The 24599-nt window shown below is 39.8% G+C and overlaps 1 protein-coding gene across 7 annotated transcripts in view; it reads left to right on the top strand.

Annotated features, from left to right (window-relative positions):
- The first annotated feature begins 1940 nt into the window (after positions 1-1940).
- Positions 1941-24599, top strand: part of LOC135204858 (BMP-binding endothelial regulator protein-like) — a 57497-nt gene continuing 34838 nt past the window's right edge. Inside the window, exons 1-4 of one of the 7 annotated variants that reach the window (XM_064235072.1) lie at positions 1946-2499; positions 2598-2643; positions 5776-6047; positions 16912-17849. In XM_064235072.1, coding sequence (XP_064091142.1) covers positions 16943-17849 — 907 coding nt within the window. In that variant the 5' untranslated portion in view covers positions 1946-2499; positions 2598-2643; positions 5776-6047; positions 16912-16942. Of the gene's footprint in view, positions 2508-2597; positions 2644-5256; positions 5279-5775; positions 6048-16911; positions 17850-24599 lie in introns of those variants that run through there. The other 6 variants (XM_064235076.1, XM_064235075.1, XM_064235071.1 and 3 more) reach the window with 6 other exon arrangements.

Raw genomic sequence — 24599 nt, 5'->3', positions numbered from 1 at the left:
CACGGATGCGTTTACGTATTTTCCCTTTTTTTTCTTAAATAATGTCTTTGTTTAAGACGTCATTTTAGTGGTTTCAATCCTGTAGAGGATGATAGTTTTATATATATATATATATATATATATATATATATATATATATATATATATATACATGTATGTATGTATAGGTTGATAGATAGATAGATAGATAGGAGCAAACTCTGATAAACGTAAGCCTATAAAAACGGCCAGCAGCGATATTGCCTGTTATAGTCCTGATATATTATAATCTTAATATTTTTCAATATTAAGACTTCCTACTTCATATAAATATATTAATTATATATATTTATATATCATCACCTATTATCACGTGGTTTCAAGGGTCAAGAGAGGAACCAATGACTGTGGATCCTTTATAAGATTCGTCAGGAACCAATCTCTCTCTCTCTCTCTCTCTCTCTCTCTCTCTCTCTCTCTCTCTCTCTCTCCAATTCAGGGCTAATCATCTAATCGTCACGATTGGGGCATCCTATCCAATATGGCGGATAGGATTCAATTAAGCCCGATTAGCCTAATTAAGACCGGGGAACGTAATTGAGAAGGTTCTGGCCCAAGCGCGTATCACCGAATTGGACCACTGTGGGTTTGCGGGAAGAAAGTCTTTGAAAGCTCCATATATTCCGAAGCATAGACTTTGGTTTTCTCCAACAGTCTAAGCTTGGGGAGAAAGCCTTAACGATCTGCATAATCCTAAGCCTAGACTTGGTTCTCTCCAACAGTCTAGGCTCAGGAAGAAAGCCTTCAAGATCTACATATTCCGAAGTCTAGACTTGGTATTCTCCAACAGTCTAGGCTCGGGAAAAGTCTTAAAAATCTGCATAATCCTAAGCCTAGGCTAGATCTTCTCCCACAGTCTAGGTCTAGGAAAAAAGCCTTAACATTCTGTAGATATTTTTAAACTTAGACTTCATTTTCTCCAACAGTCTAGGCTCAGGAAGGAAGCCTTAAAAATCTGCATAATCCTAAGCCTATACACTTCATTCTCTCCAACAAGTCTATGGAAAAATGTCTTCCAATGTTATAGGCTTAGAGGCAGAAGCCTCCGACACACACACACACACACACACACACACATATATGTATATATATATATATATATATTATATATATATATATATATCTATATATATATATATATATATATAATATATATATATATATAATATATTATATATATATGTAAAGTTTCCAAAGTGAGATCTGTTAAAATAGACCTTCGATCTACGTGTTATAGATAGATACATCAATAGGCCTACGGATCTTAGCTGTCAGATCTGACGGAAGTCTGTCGGGAAAACTTATCTGTTTATGTTGACATTTTAATCAAGTTTTATGTCTTAAATTTCTTATGAGAAAAACTAGACATATTATGTTTATGTTGACGGATTAATGAAGTTTTATGGCTAAATTTCTTACGAAAAGAATCAGACATATATCTATGTTGAAAGATTAATGAAGTTTTCTCTAAATATCTTACGAGAAGAAGGACTAGACCTACTATATTAGCTTAACCAAAAGAGAGACGCTAATCAATACACAAACGTCTATAACGAAGCCGAACCAATCTACGGAAATATTCGTTAAACATCTCCCGTATAACGAAGCTATATAACGTAAATAGAGAACAATAAATGGCTTATTTAATTCAAGAGGAGGAGATCGCCATTAGTACGAGGATTACTCCCCGCCAATTATTTTTTTTATTTAAAAGCACAGCTGCTGCTGCTGGTGGTCCTCCATCGACAGCAGTAAGTAGGATACCAGGAGTAGCAGTGTAGGATTCAGCAGGAGCAGCAGCAGCAGCAGCAGTAGTAGTAGTAGTAGTAGCAGTGATGGTATGAGGGGAGGAGGAGGGTAGACCACTGGTATATCATGGAGAGCCTCTCTCACGGTCAATCAGTAGTGGTTACGGTGTCGTGGAGTGCCGACGTACGCGTCCCGCGCTCTCTCTCCCTCCCACCCTCTTTCTCTCTCTCTTTTCCTCTCTCTCTCTGTGCCTACCTACCCCTCCCTCTCTCTCTCTCTCTCTCCCCTACCCGCCGTTCGTGTGTGCATACAGTGTATATATATATCCCTGCTAGAAAAAAGGGGGAGAGGGGGGGACACGCCCCCTTTCCTTAAAAAGAAGGGGGGGTGGTACGAGAACATACATATATACCTCTGCAGGTGCTTAAAGGAAGAAGAAAGTGCCCAGGGTCTCATACCCTGGTGCACTTGAGGAGCCCCCTTGAAGGGGGAGGAGGAGGGGGGCATTTAGGGGGGTTAACCCCCTCCCTCCCTTTACGCCACATGCCCAAGTCCTGGGCGGAAATATAGTCGCCATTTAGAGAGAGAAAGAGTGAGAGAGACAGGGAGAGAGAAAGAGAAAGAGAGAGAGAGAGAGGGTTGATAATAGTTGTAGGAGGAGGAGAAGGAGAGAAAGAGAGAGAGAGAGAGAGAGATAAACCTGATTTCCAGGTAAGGGGGTTGATATATATTTTTATGAATTGATTTTTTATATTTATATCTTCTTATATTGAATATTTCTCTCGTGTTATATTGTGATCGTACGTCAGGCAGCGTCGTTCCGTACGGGACACCCTTCTCGCATCATGCCCAGGTGTAGGTCACAACACCTCCCTCATTCTCTCTCTCTCCCTCATTCTCTCTCTCTCCCTCAATCTCACTCACTCCAACATCATCATCATCACCACCACCAGGAAGCACTTTTAAAAAACAGTTTGATTAACTTTTATTTATTGGCAATTTTATAAATACTTGACAAGTGGGCTCCAACCACCATCACAAGTGGTTTCCAACCTTACGTAAGTTGCAGAATGGACGAAGGGGAAGTACTTTATTCATCTTGCAAGTTGCAAAGTAGGAGAGGGAAGTCCTTACTTTTTTAAGTTGCAAAAAGAGGGAAGTAACTACTTTTTTTAAGTTGCAAAATGGGAGAGGGAAGTACTTTTTTTTAAGTTGCACAATAGGAGAGGGAAGTACTTTTTAAAAGTAAGTTGCTAAATAGGAGAAGGAAGTACTTTTAAAAGTAGCACAATAGGAGAGGGAAGTACTTTTTATAAGTAGCACAATAGGAGAGGGAAGTAACTTTTATAAGTAGCACAATAGGAGGAGAGGGAAGTACCTACTACTTTTTAAAGTTGCAAAACGAGATAAAAGCACCTTTTGTCATCTTGCAAGTTGCAAAATACGAGATTAGTACTTTTTAAAGTTGCAAAATGAGAGAAAACACTTATATCATCTTGCAAATTTCAAAATACGAGAGGGAAGTAGTACTTTTTAAATTTTAAAGTTGCAAGTTATATATATATATATATATATATATATATATATATATATATATATATATATATATATATATAGTAGTGCGTGTGTGTGTACTGCGCGTCTTCACTACTGCTTTTGTGGCGCAGGACCCACACGAAAATTGGGCGTCCCGCCCATGGAAGGCATTTTAAAATGGCTGTTTTAAGATTAAAGAACCAAGGTGATACGTGCTGCCCTTGGGGATGGGCGGGTGCGGGGCTGGGGGCGGGGGAGTAGGGGGTTGGGAAGAAGGGCGGATGAAAGAGATGGTTGTAAATGCTCTCTCTCTCTCTCTCTCTCTCAGCCTCATTTTCGAAGGTGGTGAGTAGCCTGTTGGGGGTCGCATTAAGAGAGAGAGAGAGAGACGGGGGCATGGGGCTAGGGGGGAGGGAGATAGAGAAAGGTTAAGCATATATACCCGCATACCTTTCAGGAAAGTGGAACGGGTTTGTAGTAGTACTACTACTTACTACATTTACCCTTAGGCCTACCTAGGCCTAAGCTAAATTGGCTTTTTCTTATTAGCTTCGAGAACTCTCTCTCTCTCTCTCTCTCTCTCTCTCTCTCTCTCTCTCTCAGAGCTTATAGCTTGGAAAGTATTTTTTTTGCCATTCTGGGAAATGCAGATAGGTCTAAATGTGAAGGTAGGTAGGCCTAGATGTGACCCACCACAGTGACCTGACGGCCAGATAGGTGGACAGGTCAAATATAGTAGGTCTCACAGGTTAAACAGGTCAGAGGGGCAGGTCAAATCGGTCACAGGGCAGATTAAACAAGGCACAGGTTACGGGTCAACAGGTGCATAAATGATCGTGTCTGTCAGTTCAGAGAAATATGTCTGTCTCAAGTATCCTAGTTTCTCTCTCTCTCTCTCTCTCTCTCTCTCTCTCTCTCTCTCTCACAGATCTTACGCACACACGTAGTAATCCCATCACGTTCAAGCGGTCACTCCCCGTAACATGTTGTGCATGCTTGATACTGTGAATGGAGAGAGAGAGAGAGAGAGAATTTTGGCAAGGTTTATGAAGAACTTTGACCAACTTTAGTTTAGTCTTCGGGGGGAAAATTGAGTTTAACTTTGAACTAGGCCTAGTGGGTTACTGGAACCACTGCCAGAGAGAGAGAGAGAGAGAGAGAGAGACCCATCCCCAACCCCGCATCACCCCCCAGCAAACACACACACACACACACACACACACACACACACACCTTCAACCAGGTGTTGCCTGGTAAGGTTATCATAACTGGGCTGGGGGTGGCCATTGTTAAAAGGTTCGGTCTAAAGCAAGACTGGGACAGTACGAGAGATCCAATATATTTGGTTTCTTTCATTCCCTAATCATTCATTCCTTGTTTTTTTTTTTCCTTGCCTTTTTTCCATTGTCTTTATTTCTTGTTTTTGTTTGTTAAAAACAGCTGAAATAAACATATATACCTCGATCTGTCTCGTCAACAATGTTTAGGCCTATATACGCGAATCGTAAATTGAAGTGATTTCGTGAATTTTAGGCCAAAACGAGATTAGTCTTGAGCATGTACGCCTTCGATATTCATCTATGCGACCCTCGCGGTCATTAAATGCCCATGTAGAAGCGTCCATGCTGGCATAAGGCCTACTAAATCAGAATAGGCCTACGGGCATCCTGGTTTAAGTTACGCATATGCAGTATTATCATCTTAATAGGCTTAGATGTCCCCCTGTTTTTAGTGTGGTTAATGGGCGTAGGTGACCATTATAAGGGCGGGGTTGGGGGGGGGGGTTGAATGTAAAGGGGGGGGGAGGGAGGGGCGCATGCCCAGGTGTTCGTATAGCAACCCGAACGAACGCACCCATCTTTTTTTAAGAGAGAACCTCTCTCTCTCCAGGCAGCTCAGTTCAGTTCAGTCAGTCAGCACGTAATGGCGGTTGAAGTTACTCGTCGGGGGTGGGGTGGGGGAGCTTTTAATCATATATATTCCTCTCGTCTGCCCCCTTCGAAGGAGAGCTCTCTCTCTCTCTCTCTCTCTCTCTCTCTCTCTCTCTCTATAAGACACTTATTTTATGTAGATTTTAGATCTTTTGTCAGTACTAGACACGTGCTCAATCAGAAGAACTGTCTTTCCCACATATATCTTTTACTTTCGTATTGATTTATCATTATATCTTTTATTTTCGTCATATTTTATCGTATTTTACGTATTTATAAAACTGGAAATTAAATTACGTGTTTAAATTTTTAAAAAAGACGCATTTGACGTCAAAGAAGTGAGATATTTAAATATTTCTTAAAAAAAAAAAAAGTGGAATGCGCCTTGAAGTGGAATTTCCAGGGAAGGTGGATTCTAAGTAGTATAAAGTGCTTCCAGAGTGATGTTAACTCGCGTTTATATCTAAAACTTACTTAAGTTTCCACGAAGTGCGTCATTTAATTTTGCATTATTCCTTAGATGAAAATGAGTCGACCACCATGCTGTCTGAACCGTGTTATAAGAACGCTCGGCTAGGCCTAAGCCAATGACGCTCGTGTTCGAACAGTTTGGAAAAAAAGGAAAATAAATAAATACATATATTTATATATATTAGAATAAAAGAAGTCTATTAAAGATAAAGTGTCCCAACCTGCCAGAAAGTGCTCGAGATGATGATGAAGGTTGAAGAACGTATATAGGCCTACGTGGGCCTACAACGTCGTTCGAAAGCGATCAGAAGGCTTCGTTTGGTAAGTTTGAAATCACTTGATTTTGTTAATGGGAATTAACATAATTATATATATATATAATTTATGGATTTTTTAACGTAATTTATAGTCTGGATGACTCTGCTTTGTTCATTTTAAACTGTAAAATGTGAAATATAGGATTAGGAATATTTTAAATAGTTGGTTATGGAATATTTATTTAAAATATTAATAAAATATTCGTATATATATTTCGTTAATAAGTCATCTTTACATGTAGATATGTGACTGTATTAATTTTTGTATAATTGTATGTATATTATATATATATATATATATATATATATATATGTATATATATATATATATTATATAAAGAGAGAGAGAGAGAGAGCTCTTCAAAAGTGGACGGGATGTAAAAAAAAAAACTGTTTTAATTAGCGTAATATATATGTTGTCAACATCCGGTGTGGTACTATAGAGAGAGAGAGAGGAGTACCGTTGACGTATATTGGAGGGCTGTCCCCCAAATGATAATAGTAATTAATAATAATAATGATAATAATGGCTGAGAAGGGTTTGTTTTTTTTCTTGTCTCAAGAATGACCAATATTTTTCTAGGAAATCAAGCTCTCTCTCTCTCTCTCTCTCTCTCTCTCTCTCTCTCTCTCTCTCTCTCTCATTCCACGAACCTATGAAGAAGTATTTGGAAACAAGTTTTTTCGTGGAATAATGAGAGCCTCTCTCTCTCTCTCTCTCTCTCTCTCTCTCTCTCTCAATATGTGACTATATTATAAGCGTTACACTGGTGTGAATGGCGTGGTCCAGCGGTTAGAGGGCTTGTCATCTTTCTCGTAGCTTCCTCGGTCATTTTGCTTGGTGAGACGTTCCCGCGCACAGTCCGATTAATCAACAGATATCACGCGTTTAACATACGTCTAGAATTTGAGAAGTATCTAGAAGTGTTCGTGAACTGTCGGTGATAAGATTAGTGTGAAAAATAGTAGGATAAAGCGTCTAATAAGTTAGTTTATCAAGTGAAATACTGGAAATCGGATCAAGATGGCGTTAAATTCCAACTGTGGTAAGAAATGGCGAAATTTAGCGTGTTTAGCAGATTCGCAATACGATGAGGTAGCAGGAAGAGAGCTGGCATTTCTCATCTATGAGATCAACAACAGCCATAACCAAAAAGATACAAAAGCATTCATAGATATATTAGAAGGATATAATCCTTCAAACTGGAACAAATCAACAGAAAACATCTTGAAAATAATTGAAGAAGTTCCAAATAGAATCCAAGTGGTCAAGAGACTCATAAAGAAAATATACATAAATCAACATATTCCGACAACGAAAATGAATAAGGTGAACATTGTAAATATCCTAATGGATGCAATAGGAAAAAGAATGCCAAAAGCATGCAAACTGTGTAAGGTGTGGTACAGCATAGTTAATCCACAAAACCTGATCAGAAAATGTGCTGCATGCAACATTCCGACGCATCCAGAATGTGCTGAGGTAATGCAAGATATGAGAAAAGATACCAGAATATTTTGCTCAACGTCTATCATGGATAGACAATGTTATTAAATCAAGAAGAAGAAGAGGAAAACAAAGAGAAGTAAACAAAACTGAAATGACAGAAAAAAATAAGGAAAACAAAGAACAAGATAAAAGTATGGATGCAGAGATACTCATTGATACTACATATGAGGCAATCAAACAGCATACATACGAAGAAATAAATTACGACATGACAACACAAAAGAAAATCCCGAAGAGGCTCTACCCAGATTTGAACAATGATGGGAAAGAGGAAATAATAGACAAGAAAGACAAAGTCTGCAACCTTTTGAAAATAGGCAATTGCAGATTAGGAGAAAGATGTTACTACAAACATCCTAAGGTATGTCACAACTATGAAATATATGGTAAATGTGCATACCTAGACGGCTATGAGGATGATTGCAGAGATCTACATCCAAAAATATGCAAAAACCTAAAGGAAGGAAAAGGATGTAAGTTCGCCAAAAAATGTAAATATAGGTATGCACCCTGTAGCCATGAATCAAAATCAAATAAATAATCATTCAAATAATAAAATCCAAAATAAGAAAGAAACAAAGAGAGGAACAAAGAATATCAGGTGAAAGAAAAAACCAAGCCATCAACGCAATATGGTGTGTCACCAAAATATTTCCAACCATCAGCTCCAAGATACAACTCAAGAGATAAGAACTGTATTTATGATGCAAGAGGATATTGCAGATACGGAAAAAATTGCAGATTCAGACACAAAATGAATAATTATGATGAAGGAAGATCAAATATTATGAAAAAGTTGGCTTTTTTAATGTCAGAATTACTGGAAATGAAGAAAAGAACAACATACCAGAACAGGAAAGAGACATGGGAAAATCCTTATTACTACCAATATTAAATGAAGGAGAAAACACGCAAACCATCATAGTGATGAATGCGCAGGGTTTAGTTACTAGTAACTCAAAAAGAAAAATAGAGTACTTAGAAGAACTAACCCAAATTGAAAAGAAAATAGATATAATGAATATAAGTGAAACCTGGTATTCCCAAGAGACTGGGAATGATGATCAAATAAAAGGGTTCCAAACTTATAGATCAGATAGAAAAAAAAAGGAATCAAGGGGGAACCACAATATATTTGAAAGACAAAAAACAAGGAAAAATATATGAGAAATATAGTAACTCAGACTGTGAACTAATAGCGGTAGAATTTGAATCTGAAAAATTAATGAGCATAGTAATATATAGACCTCCAAATACTAAAGAGTTTGACATAATAATAGAAAAATTGGATGATATATGTAGAAATCACAAGGACTGGACTATTCTCTTATCTGGAGACTTTAACTTTCCTTTCGTAGACTGGAAAGAACGAATAGGAGATTGTGGTTGTATTTATACATATAAAAAAGAGAGTAATAGTAGTGCAGAAGATAAGAGGCAATTCGAAAAGCTAATAGATATGCTACTAGAATACAACATTCAACAAATAAATCACCTGCCAACAAGAAAGGAAAATACTTTAGACCTGAGGTGAATTATGTTAAAGAAATAATAGTTTATAATGCGAGTATTTCAGACCATAATGTCATAGAATTAACAGTCCATTCCAAAGCAAGTGAAAACAGAGATAAGCAAGAAATGAAAAAGTGGGAAGGATATGGAAAATGCAACTTTTACAGTAAAAAAATCTAAAATGGTCCCCAAGAAATATCAAATGAAGAATTAAACAAAGATTGGGATAACATTTTCGCAAGTGATGACATAAGGGTAAATACGGAGATATTATATAAAATAGAGAAAATAGTGGAAAAATATATACCGAAGAAGAAAAGTAAACATCAGTCATGCATACCAAGAGACAGAAGGATCTTGTTCCAGAAAATCAGAAAGTGGAAAAAAGGTCTTGCAAAAGAAAAAAATGCATGGAAAGTTATAGAACTAAAAAGTAAGATAGAAAATGCAGAACAAAGATTATACAATCATAAGAAAATGGAAAAACGGGACTTGGAAGAAAAAACCCTAATAAATATCAAGCAAAAAACCCCAAACTATTATACTCATACGCGAAAAGATGATAAAAGAAGAATAGAAATAGCCCTCTAAGGAATTGAAGGGAGATTAACGAATGAAAAAAAGGAAATATGCAACATATTGGCAGAACGATATAAGAGAGAATTCACCCCTAGAATTGATAATGAAGATAATGATACAGAAGTAAGGGAAGAAAATAGTGAATATTTAGCTGACATAGATATTAATGAAGCTGATATTGTGCAGGCTATTAATGAAATTAAAAATGGAGCTGCTGCAGGTCCTGATGGTGTTCCTGCTATTTTGTTAAAAAAAAGTAGTTCATTCTATCGCAAAGCCACTTGCAATATTATTAAGACAAAGTGTAGATACAGGCAAGATTTATGATGATCACAAATTAGCATATATTACCCCTACTTTCAAAAGTGGATCAAGACTAGAGGCAAATAATTATAGGCCTGTGAGTCTAACATCACACATTATGAAAGTGTATGAAAGGGTAATGAAGAAAAATATTATGAAACATTTAATAAAAAATAATTTGTTTAATATAGGACAACATGGTTTCGTACCCGGAAAAGTCACAAACCCAACTGTTAGTCCACCGTGAGAACATATACAAAAATATGAAAAGCAGAAATGAAACAGATGTGGTTTATCTAGACTTTGCAAAAGCTTTTGACAAGGTAGACCATAATATATTAGCGAAGAAAATTAGAAAACACAATATCATGGATAAAGTAGGAAGATGGTTAAAAGAATTTTTACACAACAGAAAACAGATAGTTATTGCAAACGATGAGAAATCGGATGAAGCTAAGGTAATATCCGGTGTGCCACAAGGTACGGTGTTAGTTGCAATACTGTTTGTTATTATGATTGTAGACATAGACAGTAATGTTAAGGACTCGGGTAGTGAGTAGTTTCTCCCCCCGATGACACAAGAATATATAGAGAAACTTACTTCGTGGTATGAAAGATTAGGTGAACGCTCTTACAAAAGAGTCCTTAACAAAGTATATGATTGGGCAGAGGTAAAGTAGGCATGGTATTTAACTCTGATAAATTTGAATCAATAAATTATGGAGACAGAGAAGGAAAGTTATATGCAATATAGGGGACCTAATAATGAGACAATCACAAATAAGGAAGCAGTTAAAGACCTTGGTGTGAGACGAATAGGAACATGTTATGCAATGATCAAATAGCAATTCTATTGGCCTAAAATGTAAAGCAAAAATGGGAATGTTGTTACGGCACTTCAAAACAAGAAAAGCTGAACACATGATTATGCTTTATAAAACATATGTTCGTAGTCCACTTGAATATTGCAATATGATATGGTACCCACACTATCAAAAGGATATTGCACAAATAGAGAGTGTACAAAGGTCCTTTACAGCTAGAATAGTAGAAGTTAAGGACCTTGACTACTGGGAAAGACTACAATCATTAAAATTATATAGTCTAGAAAGGAGAAGAGAACGCTACACGATAATTCAGGCATGGAAACAGACAGAAGGAATAACCGAAAACATCATGGAGCTAAAAATATCAGAAAGAGCAAGCAGAGGTAGATTAATAGTGCCCAAAACTATAACAGGAAAAATAAGGAAAGCACACAGGACATTAATCCACTACGCACCAGCATTGATAATGCAGCGTCTATTCAATGCGTTGCCAGCTCATCTGAGGAATATATCAGGAGTGAGCGTAGATGTATTTAAGAATAAGCTCGACAAATATCTAAGCTGCATCCCAGACCATCCAAGATTGGAAGATGCAAAATATACCGGAAGATGCACTAGCAACTCTCTGGTAGACATTAGAGGTGCCTCACACTGAGGGACCTGGGGCAACCCGAACAAGTTGTAAGGTCTCTCTCTCTCTCTCTCTCTCTCTCTCTCTCTCTCTCTCTCTCTCTCTCATCGGTGACCTCATGGTGACCGCATCGTAATTTTTTTAAATATATTTTTTTTTATAATAATATTTTTCCAACCATAAATCTCGTTTGTATTCACACACTTTTCCTGGTTGTGGTTGGGTTGTGGTCGTAGTTTGGGTTTTGTATGGTTGATTCATCTCTCTCTCTCTCTCTCTCTCTCTCTCTCTCTCTCTCTCTCTCTCTCTCGTATTAAACTATATTTCTCTCTTGATGTAGTAATCTATAATATCTCTCTCTCTCTCTCTCGTTTTAATCAATAGTTTTTTGTCTCTCTTGATGTATTAATCTATAGGATCTCTCTCTCTCTCTCTCTCTCTCTCTCTCTCTCTCTCTCTCTCTCTCTCTCGTTTTAAATCAACTAGTTTTTTGTCTCTCCTTGATGTATTAATCTATAGGATTCTCTCTCTCTCTCTCTCTCTCTCTCTCTCTCTCTCTCTCTTATTAATCAATAGTTTTTCTCTCTCTTGATGTATTAATCTATAGGATCTCTCTCTCTCTCTCTCTCTCTCTACTGATGTATTAATCTATAGTTTTTTCTCTCTTTCTCTTTCTCTCTCTCTCTTGTATTAATCTCTCTCTCTCTCTCTCTCTCTCTCTCTCTCTCTCTCTCTCTACCGACGTATTAAGCTATAGTTTCTCTCTCTCTCTCTCTCTCTCAGTAAACGGAATTCAAATAATTCTACCTGTGCCGACTTCAGCAATTGAAAATACGTACCTGATACTCAGTCGACTAATGGGGGTCGCAGATATTTTGGGGAGAGGGTGTGAGGCTAGCAGCCCCACCCTGTTAGTAGTAGGACGTGGGCGGGCGGGAGGTTTATAATTTTCCCCCCTGTCTGTGTCTACTATGTTAGTAGAGAGAGAGAGAGAGACCTTACCTTACCTTACAGACCTTACATCTCGTTCGGGTTTCCCCAGGTCCCTCATTGTGAGGCACCTCTGATGTCTACCAGAGAGTTGCTAGTGCATCTTCCGGTATATTTTGCATCTTCCAATCTTGGATGGTCTGGGATGCAGGTTAGATCTCTGTCGAGCTTATTCTTAAACACATCTACGCTCACTCCTGATATGTTCCTCAGATGGTGCGTAGTGGATTAATGTCCCGTGTGCTTTCCTTATTTTTCCTGGTATAGTTTTGGGCACTAGTAATCTACCTCTGCTTGCTCTTTCTGATATTTTTAGCTCCATGATGTTTTCGGCAATTCCTTCTATCTGTTTCCATGCCTGAATTATCATGTAGCGTTTTCTCCTCCTTTCGAGACTGTATAATTTTAAAAATGGTAGTCTTTCCCAGTCAAGGTCCTTAACTTCTTCTATTCTAGCTGTAAAGGACCTTTGTACACTCTCTATTTGTGCATTGTCCTTTTGGTAGTGTGGGTACCATATCACATTGCAATATTCAAGTGGACTACTTACATGCGTTTTATAAAGCATAATCATGTGTTCGGCTTTTCTTGCTTTGAAGTGCCGTAATAACATTCCCATTTTTGCTTTACATTTTGCCAATGGTATTGCTATTTGATCATTGCATAACATGTTCCTATTCAACATCACACCAAGGTCTTTAACTGCTTCCTTATTTGTGATTGTTTCGTCATTAGGTCCCCAATATGCATATAGCTTTCTTTCTCTGTCTCCATAATTTATTGATTCAAATTTATCAGAGTTAAATACCATCCTATTTACCTCTGCCCATTTATATACTTTGTTAAGGTCTCTTTGTAGCGCGTTCCTAGCTTCATCACAAATAATTTCTCTACTTATTTTTGTGTCATCGGCGAAAGTGCTCACTACCGATTCCTTAACATTACTGTCTATGTCTGCAATCATAATAAACAGCAATGCAGCTAGCACCGTACCTTGTGGCACACCGGATATTACCTTAGCTTCATCCGATTTCTCATCGTTTGCAATAACTATCTGTTTTCTGTTTCTTAAAAATTCTTTTATCCATCTTCCTACTTTGTCCACTATATTATGTTTTCTAATTTTCTTCGCTAATATATTATGGTCTACCTTGTCAAAAGTTTTTGCAAAGTCTAGGTAAACCACATCTGTTTCTTTTCCGTTTATCATATTTTTATAGATGTTCTCATCGGTGGACTAACAGTTGGGTTTGTGTAATTTTTCCGGGTACAAAACCATGTTGTCCTATATTAAACAAATTATTTTTCATTAAATGTTTCATTATATTTTTCTTTATTACCCTTTCACACACTTTCATGTGTGGTGTTAGACTCACAGGCCTATAATTACTTGCCTCTAGTCTTGATCCGCTTTTAAAAATAGGGGTAATATATGCTAATGAGAGAGAGAGAGAGAGATTGAAAACCTTTAGATAATTTCTTTAGTATATAAAGATGGAGAGAGAGAGACAGAGAGAGATTGACTGACAGCCGATAGGGAAATATGCCAGAAGAGAGAGAGAAAGAGAGAGACCAACACCAACAATCCTCTCTCTCTCTCTCTCTCTCTCTCTCTTACACACACACTCATTTACTAGGAACCACCATTCAGATGCCCCAATCACTCCATTATCATAGGAACCGAGTGCGTGTGAAATATTTGGGAGCTATATATAAAACCTACATCCATCCTAGACCCACCAGGTCCAGCCAAGGACAGGTCTAGCCGGGTCTGCCGCTGGAATGCCGGCTAGGCAGGGGCACACACACACACACACACACACACAGAGCCTTTCGGTGCCCAGATTCAAATGAAAATTGGGCATTTGTAAATGTCCCCCGTGTATCAACCACGTAACACAAGACTTGGGGGTTTTGTATACGCGAATAATAATATAATCATTTAGGGTATTTTTTCAAGCTGGGTATGGGGTAGGGGCATGGATAGAGGGTGGGGGGTTTAAAGAGTCAAGATTCCCACGCATGTTCGTCATACAGTCCCGACCCCCACCCCCCCTTACCCCCCTCTCACAGCCCCCCCAAACTGACGGAACTGTTCGTAATGACGTGACTTATCGTCTTCCGCGAGGGTATAACAGCTGGTCTGGGGTATTTGTTATTATTGTTTATAATTAATATTTATCCAGATATTAATTTCGCCGGGTGTATCGTGTCCTTGTGTTGTAGACACGGCACCTGGCTCTCTCTCTCTCTCTCTCTCTCTCTCTCTCTCTCTCTCTCTCTGTAGTATTTATTTATATTTTGACGTGTTAATCTATAGGCTTTCTCTACTGAGGTATTAATCATAGGTTCTCTCTCTCTCTCTCTCTCTCTCTCTCTCTCTCTCTCTCTCTCTCTCTCTCTCTCTTAATATTGATGGAGAGAGAGAGAGAGAGAGAGAATATTCTGAGATATCTAAGGCATAAATGAAATTCTCGTGAATTCACGTATGTAGTAACACGCTTGCATGAGAGAGAGAGAGAGAGAGAGAGAGAGAGAGAGAGAGAGGTCTCAGAAGGCACCATCTGGCGAAAGATTAATTTTTTAATTTCTGATGTGACTTGAATTACCAACACTAGATTTAATTGAATTCAGCGGAGGGCAATTGAGAGGGAAACTCTCTCTCTCTCTCTCTCTCTCTCTCTCTCTCTCTCTCTCTCTCTCTCTCTCTCTCTCTGTCGTATTTACATAATCTCACAGGGCAGAGGTCACGGGTCACAATGAGAACGGGGCACATCCTTATATGCTTTTGAATAACACCATTAATAATATATTTTTACTGAATATTTTTTTTTAAGCAAGGACGCGTCCGTATCGTATGACAGCATACGTGACCTTGGCTTCGCCCCGTCTCTTATTAAAAGTGAAATGTTTTCACGCTGATTCATCGTAGACAGACGGACACGTAGACGGGCACAGACACAAAAGACAGACAGACAGGCTAGACAGACGCACACTACAGACAAAGACACGGATATATTTACACTGTTCCATCTCACGATCGGATACGGACAATGAATATTTACCTTCGTAAATGGTACTACACATTTTGTTTATATTCTTGTACCAGTTTTATCATTTCTGTTCGTGTAGGATATGCATAGGATGCTTAAACCTTATCCTACGTATCCTATTAAGCAGAGGCAATTATTATTATTATTATTATTATTATTATTATTATTATTATTATTATTATTATTATTATTATTATTATTTCACACTCGAACGCTCTGAGTCTAAGTATCCTACGCTACAGTTGCCAGTTGCCGCCATTTCGGACACATTTGATTTCATTTTCCTTTAATAATAATCTCGTAGAATCCATTACTTCTTTTTAAAAATCTCCATTCTTAGGACGAGAGAATAAGAAGGTCGTCTATCCTTTACTTCTCTCTCTCTCTCTCTCTCTCTCTCTCTCTCTCTCTCTCTCTCTCTCTCTCTCTCTCTCTCGTAGATAACTGGAAGTTGCCACTTCGCGCCATCGAGGATTCCCACCAGCAAGCGTCTTCGTTTGATCACTTGATATACCGCCATTCGAGAATGGGCGTTCTTATAATTATAAGCAAATCGTCCGAGAATGTCTTTCCATTTCTCTGATTTGGATAAGAAGTAGGAGAAGGAGGGGAAGGAGAAGGAAAGGAGGAAAGTAGAAGAGGAGGCGGTTGGCCCTTGGAACTGTGGTGGTGGTGGTGGTGGTGCCCCTAATTAACCATTGCTCAACTTCGCAGCATGAGGGGTAGTAGTAGCCGTCAAAGTCTCTCTCTCTCTCTCTCTCTCTCTCTCTCTCTCTCTTTCTCTCTCTCTTTCTCTCTCAGGCAGATATCCAGTCGGTGGTACTGGAGGAATTATAAGAAAGAAGAGAGAGAGAGAGAGAGAGATGGCGAGAGAGAAATAGCAATGGCTCTTCTAGACCTATAGTGACCTATGCAACGGCCCACCGGGAGCTCTTATTGCAATGCTTCTGAAGAACTTGAAGGAGCGTAACACACACACACACACGCACACTTGATAGGGTGAGGGTATCTCTCTCTCTCTCTCTGCTGCGCAGAAGCGTGTGCGCAGTAGCGCTGGGTTCATTTGGCGCAAAACTATTCCCCTGGGAATCGTGAAATCGTGTAAGGTGGCACTGTGCTTCGGAGGCTCCGTGTCTTCGGTCCGGATGCTGACTTGAATTTTTTAAGAGTCTCTCTCTCTCTCTCTCTCTCGGGGCAGTCTTTTATTTTCCCCAGCTGTGCGTCCCTCGAGGGCAAGGCTGGGCATTTAATGCCCACATTAATGAGGCAATTACATCTGCATTTGGCACGTATGTCTTGGAGGGTCGTTTAGCATAGCCGCGACTAGCTGGCTGGCTCTCTCTCTCTCTCTCTCTCTCTCTCTCTCTCTCTCTCTCTCTGAACTTCAGTATGTGTCTGTATGGCCTGAAAATAACAAGGATTATTAATTAATAAAAATAATAATACTATTTTTCTTCTTTCAGATTGTCGAAAAACCTGACCAGGCACTCCACCATGATAGTGACCAGAGCACCAAAACCCAGTAGTAGCAGCAGCAGCAGCAGCACCCCCGTCCCTTGTGGGGGGAGGCCAGCCCTGTCCCAAAATCCTGCCATTTGTCTCCTCACCTGTCAATCACCCTGTCATCCGTCAGTCATCCAGTCAGCCTCAAATTCATCAAAGCTTAATTCTTCAGGTTCATTATTATCTAAATCTTCTTCGTCTGGTTCCCCCGCTCCTTCGAAGTGCCCTCGCGAGGGTCCTCTTGCCTTCAGGAGCCAGTCCGAAGACGCCGTTGTCCTCACGAGCAATTGCGAGGAACCTGTAGTCCTCAGGAGCCATTGCGAAGAACCTTTAGCCCCCAGGAGCCATTTTAAAGCACTATTTGCCCATGAGAGGAGCCACTCCAAAGCGTGTTCCTGTCTGGTGCCCGTAGAGGGCGATGAGATGACAACACCCGGGGCAAGGCTTCAGGGCGCTGGACCTACCGCAGAAGGAGGAAGAGGAACGTGCCACATCTCATCCAGGGATCCCTCGTCCTTACTGTGGGATTCCAGCGACGTCCTCGACGGGTCTCGCGCATCCTCAACGTCTGCTCCCTCTTCACTCGCATCTTCATCATTGTCATCGTCATCGTCATCTTCTTCAAGATCCTCATCTAACATGTCGCCTCGGGCGCCGTTACCCACAGCAATGTCCTCGGGAGGCGTCTTCAGAAGGCTGGCTTCCATGGGAGGCTCTGGGCGACCTCGGACGCCCTCCAAGGGCCTTGCTACGCCCTTGTGGCCTCTCCACGCTCAGCAGTCGTCTCGTGCCCATAGCTGGTCCTCGCGTGGGCGTAGTTTGCTGGGTTGGGCATTTCTCTGGATGACCTTACAGTTGGTGGTGCTCCGTGTCACGCCCGTTGGTGCCCAGGTGGTTGGTGAGTACCTGTCTTGTCTGCTTGTTTGGTTTTTAATTCACTTTTATAGTGAGTAACGTGGTTGCTTAGAAAGTAAGTCAGTTGGGTTTTGTAACATATTAAGTAAGTACTTGTTTACTTGGAAAATTTTAAATTTGGTTTTTATGCTACATATTCAGTAAGTGACTTGTTTACTTAGTTACTTAGAAAGCAATTAAGTGTTGTGTTTATGTGATTATTTATTTATTTATATATTTATTTAATGAGTTGATGTATATATATATATAGTTAATATATATATCTATATATATATATATATATATATATTATATATATATATATATATATATATATATATCTATATATATAAATAGATACCCAGTATGGGTAAAGCAAATATCACATAAATAAACCCAAAAAGAACATAGTCTGATGTGCTTTAGGTTAGAACAAAACCAGCAGGCCTGAAATAAGTAACGTGTTAGTTGTGAAAATGAGATTATCAATAGATAAAGAGAGAGAAAGGAGATTATTTTTGGAGTCTAAAATAACTGAGATGTTAACTTTAGAAATATATTTTTAATGATATATTGAAATATGAGAATATATTATTAGATACTAAATGAAAAAAAAATTGTAATAAATAAGAAATTGAAAATATAACTTTGATTAATAGATGGAAAAATATATTTTGAATAGATTGAAAATATTAGAATGTATTCATAAATAATAAACTAAAAGATTAAAAGAATATTTTTAATGATATATTGAAATATAAGAATATACTTTTAGATACTAAATGAAACAAATTTTTTTTTTTATTTTAAAGTTATTTTACATGTTAAATTGAAAATTTTATAAAAGTTATTTAAATAATATATATATAATTTGTTTAATTTATATTTTAAATTAAATATATATTTTTTTTTTTTCAATAAATAAAAGATCATGATATATTTTTCTAAATGACAGATGAAAAAATATATCGTTTTGGTACATAAAAAATTAAAATATATTTCTAAATAATAAAAAGGAAAAAATATATCTTAAATCAATTAAAATAATTATTAGAATATATTTTTAAATACTAAACTCAAATATTAAGAGACGCAAGAATTTATTTTATAGACTTTTTTAATCACCTGATGAGTTTGTCTGTCTCGTTCACTGACCGTTGCATTCTGGGATGAGGGTGCAACCCCTACGCCCTAGGACACAGCAACTGCGACCCACAAGGGTTGACTATTAGCCTTTTCTTTTGCATATGTGTCCTACTGTCTCTCATCTGTGTGTGTGTGTCTCTGCTTCTGTCTCCCCCAGCACAAGGGGGAGAGGACAGGGGGGGGGGGGGGGTAAGAGAGCAACATCAGCAACAGCAGCTGTGTCTGTCTGTCTAGGGGGTTGGGGGATAGGGGGGAGGGGGTGGTATTGGGGGGTCTCCTTATAAGGGCAATGACCAGATCATCCAAAGAATGCTTTCGCTAAATAGCTGTGTTGATAAGGTCTGCTGGTGGCTTGTTTTTTTTTTTTCTCTCTCTCTCTCTCTCTCTCTCTCTCTCTCTCTCTCTCCTGTGTGGGGGAGGAGGAGGAGTGCCCTTTTGCCTCTGCCTTCTTCTTTCGAACACTTCCCCCCCCCAACCCCCCCCCCCCCCCCCTCCCTTTTTCCCTCCCTCATCTTCTTCGTCTTCCTTCTTCTTCTTCTTCTTGTTTTGTGGTCGTTTCTGGAGGGTATTTTTGGCTGTTTTTTTGAGGATTTTTCCGTTTTCGTTTCTTGATTTTTTTTTATATATTTTGGGGGGTGGGGGGCCCGGGTGGGTGTTGCTGTAGTCTCTCTCTCTCTCTCTCTCTCTCTCTCTCTCAAGCTAATCCGGCTGACAAGGTCTGTCAAAAAATACGCGTGTCGAAATCGCCATTTCTGGGAAGCGCGCTGTGACGTCATCCACCTCCCGTGCATTGCATTATGGGATGAGATCGCAAGGCACCCGAAGTCGTCGCCAAGATGAGCGTATATATTATTTTTTGATCGGGTTTCATCCGCCGATCGGCGCCTCTTTCGCCGAATTTCCCGAGAGGATTGAACCAAGATGGCCCTCCCCTAGGGGTAGGTATATACAATCCCCAATCATCGCCTTCTCTTGTCTTGATTTCATGGCGGATTATCGAGTCGTCCGCTTTCAATATCGTAATGGAAAGCCTCTTCTATCTCTCCTCTTCTCTCTCTCTGTATCTCTCGGGGCTGTAGGGAAATCGTCGTACATCGGGCGACCCCACCGTCTTATATAATGGACTCTAGTCTCATAGCAAAATGCGTCGTTTTTTTTCTTTCTTTCTTTTTCTTTTTGAAAAGCAGCGGATATTTTTGCGCCAATGGGGACTTTAGGAGAGAGGGGGTGTTGTGGGGGTGGATGGGCCTTTCCCCCCACCCCCCATAAGTGGGGAAGGGGGTGAATGAAAGAAAGTAACAGGACGTCTTGTCCTCTTGAGACATCAGGATCGCTTTGATGTGGCTTCTACAGTTTATTAATTACCGGGACGAGAGAGAGAGAGAGAAAGAAAGCATCCAATCACCTGTTGCCAACGACGAGGACCCGTTTTGGCCTATATCTCGTATAAATCTGTTCTTTGACCTGCAGGTCAACTGCACAGCTGTGTTTACGTGCAAAGCATCTGACCCGTATCGGGTCAATGTCCTCTCAGTGTTGCTCAGGTCACTCTTGACTGGCAGGCAGTCGCTCTGAAACTCTGTGAGGTCATAGCAAACTGATGAAGTGGGTATGGACCCCATGGGACTACCCGGGTACTGTGATGACCTGACCTGACCTGACCTAGGCTAGGTTGTGACTACCCAGGTACTGTGATGACCTCACCTGACCTGACCTAGGCTAGGTTGTGACTACCCAGATACTGCGATGACCTGACCTGACCTCACCTGACCTAGGCTAGGTTGTGACTACCTAGGTATTGTGATGATCTGACCTTATCTGAACTGACCTAGGCTAGGTTGTCAGCTGGTGGGTACTATATACCCATACATACCCCTAATTCTATCACTTCTTAAGCCAGAGGGAATATTTAGCAAGATTGTTGTTCCAGGTTTAGTGAACTTTTATTTGACCGATGGGTGTTGTTCCAGAGAGGTCTTTGGCTGGGTTCGATTCCAACCGTGGGAGGAGAATTTCTTCATTCGATCATTTCCCTCCTTGGGTTCCAAGGCTTCCTGTTGAAAATTTTATCCAAAATAGCATGAGAAGTGATAGCGAGACGTGTAGTATTTGCTGTGCATATTTCTATACATTGTAGACACTTGTGTGTGTTATTGTGTTGAACTTATATACAAGTTTATTCTTCATATGTACGTAGTTGTGATGTATGTATATATATGCATACACATTTCTAATACTGTATAGTATGCAATGCATACTTCACTATTCAAAAGGCATTAAGATTTTGACAGGGACGAAGTGACCTAAAAAGAAAGCAAACTCTCTCTCTCTCTCTCTCTCTCTCTCTCTCTCTCTCGAAGACAAATAACCACGCCACATCCAGATGGCAAGAAGAAGAAGAATACAAAGAAAAAGAAGAAGAAAAAGAAGAGGATCTCCCATCGCCCACCCAGCTGGTTCATGGCGGGATCAAGTTATAACTCGAAAAAATATGGCAGACGTCTCTTTCTCTCTCTCTCTCTCTCTCACACTCAAGGTCCTTCTCTGACCCTTCTTCGTCTTCTTCTTCTTCTTTTTCTTCTTCTTCTTCTTGTAGAAAGGGAGGTCACCATGTTGAGTATTTGGTTCTTTGCTGACCAATTTGACTAGTACCTCTAGCCTCCAGACTTGGTGTGCTCTGTCCAAATGTTTTTGGCCTCCTTTTAGGGCCCTTTTTTTTTTTTTTTTTTTTTTTTTTTTTTGTTTTTTTTTTTTTTTTTTTTTTTTTTGCGACCAAGGTCGACCTTGGAGCCGTAGGAAGGTGGAGGGTAACAGGCAGATAAGTATCTACATCTGCACAGTGGTGTGTTTGTCCATATACGTGTCTCTCTGCCTGTCTGTCTGTCTGTGTTCTGTGTTTCTGTCTTTACTGTCCAGTGTGTCATGTCCATTCATCCAGTTAAGGTCAAGTCTTCTGAAATCCTTTCAGCGCAGAGACTTCAGAGATCTCAACTATGATCTGTGAACGATTGGTTCAACGTAGTGACGGAGCCAGAGGTCTAGGTCAGAGGTCATATGCAGCAAGGTCTTTGGCTGACGTCCGTTAAGCACTGACTTCAGCGACACTTGTAGAAATCAGGCGTCGCGCGGCGGAGAGACAGTTGCCTTAGGGAATGAGCCCATTAGAACCGGCCCCATTCATGTTCTGGAAGAAAGAGCAGAAATATATTGTAAATATTATAAAAAACTTCAAGAGGACAGCCATAGGGGTCCCTAGACCGAGAGACTTGCAAGCAGCGTCAGTTCAGACGAAGGCACGACAAGCGGTGCAGACGGTTCCTCCTCGACGGATTCCTTCCTGGCCCGTTCTGAAATAGGATCTTGTTTGTACATCTGACTGGTGTGTTTGCAGAAGCAGGAGCTATGTGGGCATGGGCATTTGATGACAGGGTATAGCCTCAGAGAGTGGCAAAATAAGCAGGATCCATTGGCTGTGGTGTCAATGAGGATGGAGGAATGCGTAACGGGGAACGACAGATGTCGTGTACCCAGTTTTAGGATTGTTGGAGCACGAGGACCTGAACCCATTTTGTTTTTTGGCCTGGGTAGGCCAGGGTATTGTACCCAATTCCAAGAACGCAAGGGCCTGAATCCATCTGGGTTTGGGACCCTAGGTAGACTAGTGTTATTAATTTCCCAGAAATGCAGCCATTTCTCCTGAGACCTTCTGGAAATGTTAAGTTGGCTTGCATAGAATTAGGTGACACTCACCCCTCTCTCTCTCTCTCTCTCTCTCTCTCTCTCTCTCTCTCTCTCTCTCTCTCTCTCTCTCTCTCAGCCTTCCTCCAAACAAGCAAAATTAACCAATGATGAGAAAATTACCCAGACTGCATACGAACGGTATACAGGTCAAGGGGTTTTACTTTAATTACAGTCCTTGGGATATAGTTACATCTGGGGATAAGTAAGTAACTTAAGTAACTTGATCATTCTTAGAAAAAATGGTGATGATATAAGAAGAAATCAGTTTAGACTGATTTTGTGTCGCTAACACTTTGGCAAAGCCCACGCCTCTATGTGTAGTTTACCAGTATTATTGTAGCTCCTACTCTCACACGGCTACCTGTCTGTCTGGTTTCATGGGGTTATTTAACCTGGGCCCCTATTGTACAGGTGATTTGATATCAGCTGATTGGAAGGTCCAGTTGTGTGTAGTTATATGACCAATTTAGGGAGAGAGAGAGAGAGAGAGAGAAGAGAGAGAGAGAGAGAGAGAAAAGTCTAATACCAATAATAATTACAAATACAGGAAGGCGAGGGGCCAGTATTTAGTGCCCCGGTATATTTACAAAGCACTTGAACTGGGGTATTCAGCCATGCCCCGAAATAGCTAACCTCCCCCCCCCCCCCCCCCCCCCCCCCCCCTCTAAACTCTCCTCTCTCTCTCTCTCTCCTCTCTCTCTCTCTCTCTCTCTCTCTCTCTTTGTCAATCTTGATTACATATGTATAATCACTCAGTCAGAAATCTTGTCTGGATATTTCTATACATGAGAGTATGAGAGTATCTCTCTCTCTCTCTCTCTCTCTCTCTCTCTCTCTCTCTCTGTGACTCCCTCTGTTCTCTCTCTCTCTCTCTCTCTCTCCCCCGTATACCGGATCTAATTTTATCTTTCGCCCACCTCTTAATTCCTCTGCCTTTTCTTTTTCTTTTCTTCTTCTTAATATTATCCGGTTTCTTCCATATCCTCTTCAGCTCTCTCTCTCTCTCTCTCTCTCTCTCTCTCTCTCTCTCTCTCTCTCTCTCTCTCTCTCTTCTTGTTCTGTATAGTCTTTTGGTAATGATGATAATGATAGAGGTATTAGTAAGTGCTTTTATTTAATAATAATAATAAAAGAATAATAATTTTTCTAGGTCAGGGTCAGCCTAGGAGGACAGAGGTCAAAATGGGAATAACACCTCCCCCCTCTCTCTCTCTCTCTCCTCTCTCTTCTCTCTCTCTCTCTCTCTCTCTCTCTCATCAGCCATACCAAAGGGTTGACTTTGTATTCGTATAAATTTATCAATAATAGAGTGATAGACAAAGAACCCAAAAGAGAGAGAGAGAGAGAGAGAGAGAGAGAGAGAGAGAGAGAGAGAGAGAGGGGCCTGATTGGTGGGTATGGCTCATAATGAGAGTACTGTGTGAGGGCATTTGGTCGAGATGCCCACTCCTAATTTGCTGCGCACGACCTCTCTCTCTCTCTCTCTCTCTCTCTCTCTCTCTCTCTCTCTCTCTCTCTCTCTCTCTCTCTCACACACACACACACAAATACACATTTTTTCAACCATTTTAACTTTAAAATTTGATTCTCATTCAAACCATTTAACCAATTTGCACCAAAATGAACAAATTGGTATTATCCGAAGGCTCCATTCTCAGCAACTATATGTATTAACTCATTTATACCGGATTTTAACTCCTTTATGCTTCATATAGAGACCATTTATGCAACTCATTTAATCAGTTTTATGCATATTTTTAACCCTCTTACACCATAATGATGATGGTGATTGATATGTTAGCCATAGGTAACCCATTTAAATTGTATTGAATTCATTTACACCTATTTAACCCATTTAAACTGTATT

Source organism: Macrobrachium nipponense, chromosome 47 (assembly GCF_015104395.2).
Source record: "Macrobrachium nipponense isolate FS-2020 chromosome 47, ASM1510439v2, whole genome shotgun sequence".
Taxonomy (NCBI): domain Eukaryota; kingdom Metazoa; phylum Arthropoda; class Malacostraca; order Decapoda; family Palaemonidae; genus Macrobrachium; species Macrobrachium nipponense.
Note: the sequence above shows the minus strand (reverse complement) of the source record. Positions and strands in the feature narration are given on the sequence as shown.